A 13,492-nucleotide genomic window follows, 5' to 3' on the forward strand; every position below is an offset into this window, starting at 1 on the left:
ATGCCTTGTATAAAGAGTTTGATAGTCTTCCCTCTTTTGAATTGTTTGGAATAGTTTGAGATGGATAGGAGTTAGCTCTTCCCAAATATTTGGTAAAATTCATCTATGAAGCCATCCGGTCCAGGGCTCTTGTGTGCCAGGAGTTGTTGATTATTGCTTCAATTTCACTTGTTGTTATTGGTCTACTGAGGCTTTCTGTTTCTTCTTGTTTCAGTTTTTGGAGGTTATGTTCATAGAAATTTGCTCGTCCTGGTTGTCAAATTTCTTGGCATATAGTTTGTCCATAGTGATTTCTTACAATTCTTTGTATTTCTGTTTTATTGGTTGTAATTTCTCCTATTTCATTTCTGAATTTATTTATTTGAATCCTCCCTCTTTTTTTCTTGATGAATCTGGTTAAAGGCTTGTCAGTTTTGCTTATCTTTCCAAAGAACTATCTCCTGGATTTATTGATATCTTGAATTGTTCTTTTAGTCTCTGTGATTTAATTCTGGTGTGATCTTTATTTTTTCCTTCCTTCTAGTTGCTCTGGGCTTTGTTTGTAGTTGTTCCTCTAGTTCTTGTAGATGTAAGGTCAGGTTGTTTATTTGAAAATTTTCTATCTTTTTTAGGTAGGCCTGTATTGCTATGAACTTTCCTCTGAGGACTGCTTTTGCTGTGTCTCATAGATTTTGGGCTGTTATTTGTTCATTTTCATTTGTTTACAGAAAATTTTTTTTAAATTTTCTTCCTTGATATCATTGTTAACCCATCTGTTATTTAATAGTAATATCATGTTATTCATTATCCATGAATTTGAATGTTTTGAGTTTTTTTCTTGAGGTTGACTTCTGGTTTCAAGCCACTGTGATCTGAGAAGATGCTTGATATTTTTCAGTTTTCTTGAAAATTTTTGAGACTTGTTTTGTGTCCTACCATGTGGTCTATCTTTGAAAATGTTCCATGTATATTTGAAAAGAATGTATACTTTGCTTCTTGAGTGGGAGGTTCTTTATATGTCAATTAAGTCTATTTGATCTAGGGTGTTGTTCAATGCCACAATATCCTTGTTGATTCTTTGCTTAGAGGATCTATCCATTATTAACAATAAGGTGCTAAAATTCCCTACAATGAGTGTGTTGCTTTGAATATCTTTCTTGAAGTTCTCCAAATTTTTCTTATATATTTAGGTGCGCCTGTGTTGGGTGCATTTATGTTTACAGGGTTATATCTTCTTGTTGGATACCTCCCTTAAGTATTACATAGAGACCTCCCTTGTCTCTTTTTATGGGTTTTGTTTTGAAGTCTATTTTGTTCAATATAAGTATTGTTACCCCAGCTTTTTTTCATGTCTGTTTGCTTGGAATATTTTTTCATTCCTTTACTTTCAGCCTGTAGATGTTTTATTCTGAGGCAGGTATTTTGTAGACAGTATATACTCAGGTCATATTTTCCTTTCCATTCAGCTACCCTGCCTTTTGATTAGAGCATTTAATCCATTTCCATTTAAGGTTATTATTGCTAGGTACTAATTCATTGTCATTTTTCTCCTTTGTACCTCTGCCCCCCCGCCCCTTCTTTACCTTCTTAAAGCAGTCCGTTTAGCATCTCTTGCAATGATGGTTTGGTGAAGATGTTTTCTTTTTGCCTTTTTTTTTTGTTGTTGTTGTTGTTTTTGTTTGGGGAACTCCTTATTTTGCCTTCCACTTTAAATGAGACCTGTGTAGAGTAATCTTGGTTGCAGACCTGTGCTTTTCATTCCTTGGAATACTTGTTGCCATTCTTTTATGGCTTATAGTGTTTCTTTGAGAAATCAACTGATAGCTTTATCAGAACTTCATTTTATGTTACTAGCTGTTTCTCCATTGCTACCTTTAAGATTCTTCATCTTTAAATTTTGCTGTTTTAATTATGATGTGTCTTGGAATGGACCTTTTTGGGTTCATCTTTATTGGGACCCTCTGTGCTTCCTGGACTTCCATGACTTTTTTCCTCATCAAGTTAAGGAACTTTTCTGTTATTACTTTATCAAACAGGTTTTCTATCCCTTGCTCCTTTTCTTCTCCTTCTGGTATCCCTATGATATGAACATTGTTATATTTCATGTTGTCCTTCAGCTCCCTTAAACCCTCTTCATTCTTTTTGTGTTGTTTTTCATTTTGTTCCTACCTTGTCCTCCAGCTCATGATGCAATCCTTGTTCATCTAGCCTGCTTTTAATTCATTCTATTGTAGTCTTCATTTCCTCCTGGCTCTTATTGATAGTTTCTATGTCTTTTTTCATGCTGATGTAATTACCAGCAAGTTCCTTATAACTTCCACAGAGTTCCTTGTAGTTCTCACTGAGGTCCTTGAGCATCCTTATAACCATTATTTTGAACTCAATGTCTGCTAGATTGCTTGCCTCAGTTTCATTAACACTTTTTCTGGGGATTCCTCCTTTCCTTTTGATTGGGGGTTGTCCCTTTGTCTCCCCATTTTAGGTGACCATTCTTGTTTGTTTCTGTATATGAGATTGATCTTTTTTGACCCCCTGTCTTTGTGGTGTGACCTTATGTGATAGGAGACCTCTGGGACTCAGTGGGTAGTCTCCTTGATCTCTAGAGCTGTGTGCTAGTGAGATGTCCTTCATGCCATTTATGTGGGCTCTCTTGATGTAATTGTGTTTGGTTGTTATTGGGTTTTTCTTTTGTGGGTTCTTCCCTTCAGCTGACTCTATGAGAGTCACACTGCCCAACACTTTTAGTATGCTGTTGTACAGGTGCTGTCAGAACAAAACAACCCAGGAAACAAAACCCATACTCACCGTAGTAACCCCCACTCACAACCACACTAGCAACAGCAAATGAGCAAATACTAATAAATATGTAAACAGAGTAAGACTATTTTAAGAAAGGAAAAGCTTATATGAGATGACTAACAGAAGGAAAAGTGATTTTAGAAGGAGGAGAAGGAAGAGACTAATAAAAGCAGGGAATAGAAACAAGAGGAAGAAAGAAAAAAATACAATTTACATTATAATTTAAAAAGCAGGAGCAAGGGAAGAAGGAAAAATGGAGTAAGAAAAGGAAGATATAGTAAGATGTTTAAACATTTTTAACCATAGTTGAAACATTAGGAACAATTGGAGAAGAATATCAACCACAGCAATATCAACAACAAGTGAGCAAGTATTAATACCAGTAGAATGGGAATAAGAAGGAAAAAAGAAAGAAAAAAGTTTGCTTCAAGTCTAATGAAAATAAAAGCGGTTTTAGGAGACAGAGGAAGAAGAAATGCTAAGAGTAAGGAATGAAAACCAGACTAAGAGAGGGAAAAAGTAACATTTAAAACAAAACAAAACAAAAAGGGCAAGTGGAAGACAGAACAGAGTAAGAGAGGGAAATGATAAAATTTGAGATTTGAAATACAAAAATAATGGAGATCTAGTGATAAAATTGAAGAAAAATGGGTTTGAGAGGCTGGAGAGGGGAGAAATAGTAAGAGTGCAGAGTAGAAGTCACCAGAGAAAAATAAAATTTAAAACAAAAATAAGTGAAAGGAAGAAGGTAAAACAGAGTAAGAGAAGGGACATGCAAACATGAGATTTGAAATAAACAAAAATAAAAAAATGCTAATGAAATAATAGGGACAAACTTGAAGGAAAAGAAATGAATGTTAAACATTGCAGAGATAAAATAATGCAAATCATGAAAAAGACCCAGGCGGAATTTGTCTTAATAGAACCCAGTGTTTACCACTGTTTTCTCTTTCTGGATCTACCCCTATTAATGTCAGATGGTGTCCTAGCCTGTTCGAGACTACAAGTGATCCACAGTTTGTGGCCATCTTCAGATTTGGTTGGTCCCCACTATTATGCCCCACCAGCTTTCCATCTGCTCAAGGCCCTGGAGTGGTTCAATTAATTATCTGAGAGGATTTCCAGTACCCTCCCCACCTGTCTCCAGAGGGGACCTCTGGTGCAATTGGGAGGGTGGGAACCCTGGGTGACCCCTGAGACTCAATGTTTAGTTTTCTGTGAAGAAGGTGGGAGTGTTTCCCTACCCCCTCACTACACAACTTGGTGTGTCCCAGATTCTTTCCAGTAATGTATGTTTTCTGGTGAATTAGCTTTCTGTTTTCTGTGAGGGGCCAACCCATGTAAAGGGGGCAAAAGCTGCTTCCTACTTGATGCAGGCAGCAGCTCTGTGTGAGAGCTGAGGCTGGGTGGAACCCTGATCACCCCTTGTTGTGCCCATGTCTAATCTCTCTGCTCTGCTAGTTTCAGTGAATCAGTGCCCGAGGTACAGTGTAGCTCCTAGTGTCTGATAGAAAGGGCCCTTTCAGAGCTTTTAGCTTTCGCCTGAAGGTATGTGCCCAGAAAGGAGCTCCTGAGCCTGGTCTCAATGATCTCCACAGCCTATAATCCCACAGGCTTGCCTGCCTGTGAGGGGACTTGCCTGGCTGCAGCAAGCCTCAGATGTTCAGTTCGTGGCCATCCAGTCCCCAGCATGCTGCTCTCATCGGAGTCGGGCCCAAACTCTTCACTCTGCACAGTTCCCTGCTTGCCAACCATGCTGGATCAGGTCCCAAACTCCCTTCAGCATGACTCTATCCCTCTGAGTCTTTGTTGGCAGAGCTGCCACATGTGTGCACAAGCACACATGAGCTCAAGGTCCTTGCTGTGTCTCAAGTCTCCCTTCAAGTCCCCTTTAAAAGAGTTTCTCTGTGGCCCCCTCACTGTAGCACTGAGTCCTGAGGAGCCTGTTATCCATGCTCCTCCTCCCCCCAAAGCACAAAGTCTCTCTTGTTCAGGGCTGGCCACATACTGCCACAGCCTCCAACAGTCTTAGATAAACTTTCTCTCTGGATCTCTCCTGGATGATGCTGGGAAGAGTCCTGCAGTGATAATGTAACGTGGGTGTGGTGACATGGTGCTGTTCCCTCCAACAGGCCACTTGCTCCTCAGTCCCCTGCAGGCAGGCAGGCTCTTGCTCACCCACACACATGCCACACACACTAGTCCATGTACACACTCACTCACACATACTCTCACTCTCAGCTAGATTTTTAGTTGATTGCTCTGTGGTTTAGCTGAAAGACTGGTCTGGGTCTGGGAACAAGTAAGTGGAGCTACTTAATCTGCAGCCAACTTGGATCCAGCTATTGTAATTTTAAACAAGAATTACTGGGTACTTGAACTAGATGAGAATTTTCTTACACAGATGTTGTCTCTTCCTCAAAAAAAAACAAAAAAAAAAACAGCTGGCTTAGAAAACTACCCTAATGCTGGCTGATATTCCACATTTATTAGGAAAGAATAACTTAAAAGCATATTTAAGAAAAACTAATTAAGTAGCAGATTTATTTCAAAGATTTGTTATTAAATATCTGAAACCTTAAGAAAAAAAGAAATGAACTAACATAGAAGGTTGCATATAGTTTCTTACAGATACAATTCTTTAAAAAATTTTTGAAAGTTGGTGATATTTCCAGTATTTTCACAAACCAGTATATGCAATTAAATGTGCTGTATGTGCTATTTTAAGTTGGGTGAGAATTGCTAAAGACTTTCCAGTGCTATGAAATTTAACTTCCTGGACATTGTATTTCTTGTAAATTAGAATAAAATTTTGGAGTTCAGAAATCCTAGGATGTTACTTCTCCCTAACAACTGCCTTATTGAATGTTCTCATAACTCTGCAGTCTGAGTGTCCATATCCTCCCATAAAACTGCAACAATGCAGAGGCCTTGTGGTTCCTGCAAATATTCTTGACTCGTGTCTCTTAACTATTCCATTAAGAGTTTAGCATTATCTCTTGACAAGTCACTTTTTTTTCTTTACCCCAGGTGGGGGACGTGTGTTGAGGCTCGTCATGTTACATACTAATTTAAGGTCTTACTTGACCTTGTTTGGTTGAGCAGCGCGTGTGTGTACACGTTTCTGTGCGTTGTGTCTGTGTTTCCCTGCACCATTTCTTTCAGAAGTGGAGAATTTAGCCACTGAAGCTTTTAGCTCTGGGAAAAGTTCATCCGTCACTGCCTCACCACTAATCCACTTCTGGAAAAGCATCACTGGCCCTAAATATAAGTAGTGTAGTCAAACCTCTAAGAAAGCTCTGTGAAAGTTAGGAACCTGATTTATGTTTGAGAATTCTGGGTTTCGAGGGGGTGTTTCTATTTAGAAAAATCTAACACGTGGGGGTCTCAGCTTTATAACCAAGGCATCCCTATTTAAAGCAATGATTGTTTTAAAGCTTTTGAAGTGAAGGGATATCTGAGCTATGGGGATGTTTTTTGATTTCTGCCAATGAATCTCTCCAATGTTCTGTAAGCCCTGTTGACATGAGGGTCAGTGTGTGTCCACCTGCTGCCCTTTGGAGCTCTGTTGTGTCATCCACCCTCTCTATTTATCCCGTAATGGACAATGTAAGACACAAAGACCTTTTACTGCTTTCTCACATAGTGGATGTGTCTTCTCTATTTGTTTTACACACATGTGCACACACATACTTCTTATATGAATATTTTCTTCTAACTATTCTTTTCTTAGCTTGAAGGGAATTTTGAACATGAGGCCATCTGGAGACCTCTCAGATCTCTTTTTGCATTAAGAGAAAGACCTGTGTTGTGGTGATAGCATGAAACAGGAGTCCATATCTTTTAGTAAAATAGCCAAAACTACAGAAAATCCTGCTCATCTTTTAACATATCAGCACAACAGCTGTTCCTATTAAAGCTTTCAAATGCCTTCATATGGTGAGGCCAAAGCTTTCAGTAGCATTTCTTCTATGGGGAGAACTGCTGACCATCATTTATTGGTGCTAAACAGAAAGTCAAATACAGAGGCTAGCACAGATTTTATTTGGGTATATCTGAGCTCTTGGAAGCCTGAGTCAACGATTTCTAGTGCTAAGAGCTTTTCCAGGGCTTCCAGGTTAATATCTAAGGGGCTTGCAAAGATTCCCCCCCCAGACTGTGTTTTTAGTACCGTGTTTAATTTCCAGGTTTGTTCTACCCTTTTTATAATTAATAGTGCGTTGTGCTGTCTATCATGCGCCGCAGGTGTGTTGTCAGGGACATGGCGAAGCCTGCTGCCTGCAAAACACCAAGAAATGCTGAAACCCTGCCCCACCAACCTTCACCGTGAGTATGGCATTGGTTTTATTGACTGAAATGTCATCTCTTACACAAATCACTGGTTACAGAATTTGTTAATTCACACTGCATGTGGGCACATATACTCTGGCTACTCTGGTGTATGCATAATAAAAAGGCTACTATTGAATTAGATAAAATAATCTGTAAACATGAGTTCTGTATTAAGTATCCTTGTTAAGTGATGTTTTGAATGCTGTATTAGAAACATAAAGCTAATTAGAGGAAAGGGACACATTTGGGGGGGGGCTGTAGAGTGACAAATTCTATATGTTTTGGATTTGGAATGTATGAGGGCTGGACACTAAGACTCCAGGAAAGTGGGGGTGCAATATATATGTAGAGGGGTATACCTTGTAAATAAAGGAAATGCACAGGCAGTCCATTACCCATTTGCACACTAGTTATTTAAAGGTAGTGGAGAGTCTGAAAGACTGAATTGTCCATCTGCTTTAATTTTTGTTATTGTAACCTTAGATGTAGATACTAGTGAAGAGTTAAATGGCCAACTGAAGGGCAAAGCAGGAAGTAGAGAAGAAACCAAATAAGTAAACTCTGGGTTGTGAATGTGGACTTTGATTAGGTCAAACATAAAGAGCTTTGCAATTCTGCAGAGTAGCAAGATATATTCAATCTTCTGAGAAGAATTATGCTTCTGGTAAGAAAAATTAAACAGTCCCTTAAAATGTCTCAGCAGTGGCAATACTCTTAGCGTAGTCATTATAGTCAAGGAGTTACTGGGGAAATACCTCCTTCCAACATTTTAGCAAAAACCTTTGCAGAAATGTGTCCTAAGAGTGATTTTTAAATAGTTTTCTTTGGCTATCTGAAAATTCTTTGAAGCACAACCAAAATAAAGCAATAAAATTGTAAAAAGTCTCCAAGAAGAAAAGTAAATTTTTTAATACTTTTGCTATGACAAGTAACTTTTATTAGTATTGGCAAAGACCAAAATTAAATGGTGTATTTAAATGCTTATATTTTGTATATTACATACAGGTATAAGTAATTTGAAATTATTTATGCTTTTGGATACAACATTTAGTAAAATAAATTTCAGGATGCTCCACAGATGGTTATAGATTTTATCTCAATAAATATACTTGAATAATTTTTAAGGAATAAAAATAATTTTGATTTAACCATAGTAAAGATGATTTAAAAGTACATTGAAAGTAAATACAAAGCTTGAAGTACTGTTAATGAGGTTGCCTTATATTTAATACTGTAAGTGATGATGGAAAAACTTATTCTCATTTTCAATCTTGTGTTCTAGGTCATTAAAAATATGTTACCTATATTAGGATTCAAGCAATTTCTTGGAAAGTTTTTGAAAAATTTACATTTATTTTAAATTATGTTCCACATATTGAGGTTCCATTTAAGTTGGTCTCACTCCTTCTAAAAACCATTTAAATTGTCATCTCTCCCAACAAGATTTTAGGTATTTTTCTATTATTTTGTTTTTACTTTCCATATACTTATAGTTGTGGAAATCTGTTGTAACTTACCTTGTACTTACTGGAACTTTCTGGTGGCTCCTCTGAGTATAGTGGTTGAGAGTAAATGCTCTTTTTGGATTCTCCATTTTGACAATCCCTTTATTTATTCTATACTTCTCTAAATAATAAACCTCTCTGTGGGTGACTTGAAATATTTAAAATTTGTGACTCATATCCTTATTTCTACTAGTTCTCTTTAGATAGTGGTGTGTGCCATGTATATATGTGCCTTTCTAGGTTGATATGACATGGCAACAGTAAACTGGACGTAGGAGGTGATTAAGCTTGGGCTCTAGCTTGTAGGTTAGTGTTTTTCAATTTGTCGCTTCTAGCCTTTTAGTGGGTCTGAAAATCAATAACTTTTTTTGTTTGTTTTAACTTTTGAATGAAATAGGTTAGAAAATAATAAGAATGCAATTCAGACTAGTATTGGTAGAATAAACTTAGGTTTGTGTATATGGTAACTGGGTAAAATTATAAATAAACTCTACATTTAATTATAAGGTTGTAGGAATAGGTTTTAGTTGGGAGAGTGGCCTAGTCATATTTTTTTCCATGTGTATGTGTGTATATATAAAATATGTATTACTTTGTTTGACAGAGATGGGGAAAATGGAGTAGGAATGTGATGTAGCAAAAACTAGAAGCAAGCAAATCAGTTAATAGACTATTGTAATAGTCCAGAGAAATATGATAAGGTCCTGACCTATAGGAGAAGCAGAGGTTGTGAGAAGGAAACATTTTAAGAGTTGAATAAGAAGTCAGATGGGAAGTGCTTGATTGTCATTTTTACCTATTGAGTGCCAGCGTTGCTGGGAGCGACGCTGACAAATTTTCCCAAAAGTGACTCTTTTTTCGATGGCTAGAAATGTAAATAACAACAGGATAATATGTATTTTATGTTTTGTTCTCTTTTTTTTTGTACCTCAGGTTATATATTGATCTAAATTTTGAATTTTGCATGGCACTCAAGGGTTAATAAGGTTTGTAAGGAATTGTTTTGGGGACTATCATGTTATTGATTTGGGTGTTTAAGAACCATTGCCTGAAAGATAGAATTAAAGAATCAAACCAGGCCCAGTAGGTGGGCAATGAGTAGTTCAGGTTTTGATATGATGACTTTGTGGTAGCTGTGCTTTATCAAAGGGTGTTAAGTCCAAGAAGTAGTTGGGTATATGAATCTGAAGCTTTCAGTTAACTGGTAAAGTAGATGACGTCACCAGTGAATAACTTCAGAAATTAAAAGTGTCCTATGGATTTGGCCATATAGAGGTCAAGGGAGACATTTGTCAGAGCAGTTTTATGTAAAATTGGGGGGAAATACTCTATAGTACTCCCTCTCTATATCATGGTTCACTTATTGTGGCCTCACTGTATTGCAGGATTTTTACAAATATTATATTTAATTATTTATTGTGGATTTTTTGCTATATCACGGGATTTTGCGGTACTGTATACATATGTTGTTAAAGTTACGTAGGTTTAAGAGTGTAGAATATGTTTAAGAACATAAGTAGTGTTTATAAAAGTGTAGAAAAGGTTAATAAGGGAGTGGGAAAGGTTAATAAGGGACTGGGAATGTTTATAAGTGTGTGGGAAGGGTTTATAAAGCCTTAAAATATATAGAAATACTAAAATAAATGTGAGGCTCCTACTTCACAGATTTTCACCTATTGCGGGTGGGTCTAGAATGTAATACCCATAAGTGAGAGAATACTGTATTTCTATGGGTGTGAGGAGGAAATGAGAAGTCAGGAAAACGAGACTGATTGCACATGCCTGTTTCAAAACAACTGACTGAGTAGGGGAAGGGAGACAGAGCGGTATGTAGAGAACTAGGAAGTAGGGTAACTGTACTTGTGTTACTTGGTCACACATGTAAGTCTAAATTGATGGATACAAATGTCAATATAATTTATATTTTGATAACTGTACATAAAACATCCAAAGATTAATTTTTTTAGTTGTTAAAATGTCACTGTCATATTTTAAGCATGCTGTGTATGTTGTCATCACTTAAAGTAATAAATATATAAAAATATTAGTGGAGTTCAACAAATTGAGTCTTAGGCCTACTATTCCTTGGGTATATGGTACATTAGATAAGCAAGATAGAATTCCAGTCTTAAGAGCTCCCTCTCAAGTTGGGGGGAGCAATTGTATAATCAAATAAATTATAATACTACATGATAAGTCCAACACTAGAAGTATGTTAAAAAAAAGAGAAAATGATTTATTCTGTTTGGGGTTGGTGTGGTCAGGGAAGTATTTACAGATCCTTCAATAATTAATATGAAATTTGAAGGATGAATAGTTCAGGAGGTAGGCAGGTTTGGGGTACAGAGTTTCAGAAGGAGAGAACAGTTGCCCAGAGGCCCAGCATATCAGCTTGTGCTGGTGTAATTTAAAGCTTGAACTCAAGGCTGGGGCCTATGAGTTTGTTTGTGTGTATGTAGTTATGTGTAGGGGTGGGATTTCATGTGTGTTTGGTGGGGAGCAAGTGTGGGTATCAAGTGAAAGAGAGAGAGGAAGAAAAGAGACAGGAAATGGAAGTACTGCATCAGAATCTCTGAAGAATATGACACTTGTGGAATTTTGAGGAAATTAGTAATATATGACTTTACCTTTAATACTGTATTTTGAAATTTGACATAACATTATGGGTTTTTTGTGTTTTTTTAAGTGACCATAGACTTTAAGCATCCTCGTTTAGTTTTACTTTTAATACCGCACTTTAAACTTTGATATAACATTATGGTTTTATGTTTTTCAAAGTGCCCATGGATTTTAAAAGTATGAAAAACACTATGTATTCATCAATCTCAATCATGGATGTTAGTGGGAATAAGTAGGAGAGGTAGGAGCTAGGGCAGATTTGAGAATGTTTCGCAAGTAGTATTATTAGAGTATAGTGATTCATTAGATGTGATAAGAAAGCAAAAAAGAAAAGAAATAACTCACTTTAGCTCAAGAGATTAAGTGGATGTGATAAAATTAAAAGAGAATTAATTTAGGTACTAAAACAAGTTTAGATTTCACATTAGACTTGGTGGCCAATTAAAATATCCAGAAGACAGTTGACAATTCAAATCCCAAATTCAGGAGAGAGTTGGATGAGATATACTAATTTGTGAGCCATTACTTTATAGGTAAAGCCATAAAGATAAATGAAATAGCATAGGAAGGTGTGGAGTTAAAAGGAAAGAATGTAAAAGGCAATATAGAGGTCTAACCAGTGCTTAAAGAGCAGAAGAATTAAGTAAATGATGCAAGATCATGCAAGAACAAACTGGTCCCTGTTTCCCTGGAACTCTATGCTTTAATACTGAAAGTTCCATGTCCTGTGAACCCCCCTTAGTCCTGGCAAAACTGGAATGTTGATCACACCAGAGCTGGCAAAGCTGGCATTTGAAAATAAAAATTTAGAAAAAGAATATATAGCCAAGCAAAAACTATGCTTAGACAAATAATGTTTGTATTACTGTGGAAGGTGGCATTATTAGAAATAAATTGAATCCAGAGAGGTATGTAGGTCATAGTTCAGTTCAATCTTTCATATTTTGCTTTGTTTTTGTTGGTGATTACCTGCTTTTAAAAATTAAGATGTAATTCACATATCAGACATACAGCTCCCCTTTTTAAAGGAAACAATTTAGTGGTTTTCACAAAATTGTCACCACTATGTAACTTCAGAACACTTTGACCATCAGAAAGAAACCTAATATCCATTTGCAGTCATCCCCTGTTTTCCCTCAAAACCTAACTCTTAGCAACTACTGATCTACTTTCTGTCTCTATGAATTTGCCTGTTCTGAACATTTAATATAAATGGAATCATACAATATGACTGTTGATGTCTGGTTTTTATTATCTAGAATATTTTCAAAATTCATTCATGTTATAGCATATATCAATATCTCATTCCTGTAATTGCTGAATAATATTCCATTGTATGTATATACCAGTTTTTGTTTATCCATGCATCAATTAATGAACTTTTGGTTTATTTTCAGTTTTTATGCTATTATATATAAAGCTGCTTTTAACATTTATGTACAAGTGTTTGAGTGGATGTACGTTCTCAGTTCTCGAGTATAAACCTAGGACTGGAAATGCTGCATCATATGGTAAATGTTTATTTGCATTGTTTAGGAACTGTCAAGCTTGTTTCAAAGCAGCTGCTCCATTTTACACTTCTACCAACAATGTAAGAGGATTCCAGTTTCTCTGCATCCTTGACACTTGTTACTCTTGGTCTTTGTTGTAGCCACCATTGTGGGTATGAAGTGTATGAACAGTTATCTTACTGTGGTTTGATTTGTATTTCCCTAATGAATAGTGATGTTGAACGTCTTCATGTGCTCATTGGCTATTTGTATTGCGTAATGAAGGGAGGAGACTCCAAGTCATGTGTTTACCTATCTAATATGCTTAATATGTCTTCTGTTCATTGAGTATATAATGTGTAGGTACATATTTTCTCATAACGACTTAAGCAACTTATGTATACAGATGTATCTTCTGTAGCATGTGTAAATGAAAATTTTAGAAATCTCAATTGTATTACTTTAGGTGACTTTGTATAGAACTTTAAATATTGAAGAAAAAATTGTGAAAAGTAAAATTAAGTAAAAACTGAAATGTAGATTTTGCCATTTTAAGTAATTTTTGTGATTTTTCACTCTGATATTCTGTTGAGATAGGAGATTTAATAATTTTGTAGGTATTTGTATACACTAGAGGAATTAAATATTTAAAAATCTATACTAGACAAAAATATTGCTCCTTTTTGAAAGATACCTCATTTACTAAGTAAAATTCAGCTAAGAAGAAAGCGAATGTGTTTTCATATGCAAAGTCTCTTTAGCTATATA

At 36.2% G+C, this 13,492-nt stretch overlaps 1 protein-coding gene across 2 annotated transcripts in view; it reads left to right on the forward strand.

The window, feature by feature from the left end:
- The window catches only part of RIMS1 (regulating synaptic membrane exocytosis 1), a 445,434-nt gene that overhangs the window by 75,371 nt on the left and 356,571 nt on the right, over positions 1 to 13,492 (forward strand). For both annotated transcript variants that reach the window (XM_090282657.1, XM_090282656.1), the window contains exon 2: positions 7,024 to 7,104. In XM_090282657.1, the coding sequence (XP_090138783.1) occupies positions 7,024 to 7,104 (81 nt within the window). The remainder of the gene's footprint in view (positions 1 to 7,023; positions 7,105 to 13,492) is intronic.

The sequence above is a fragment of the Furipterus horrens genome, unplaced genomic scaffold, assembly GCF_987537825.1.
Source record: "Furipterus horrens unplaced genomic scaffold, mFurHor1.1.pri manual_scaffold_6, whole genome shotgun sequence".
Taxonomy (NCBI): Eukaryota; Metazoa; Chordata; class Mammalia; order Chiroptera; family Furipteridae; genus Furipterus; species Furipterus horrens.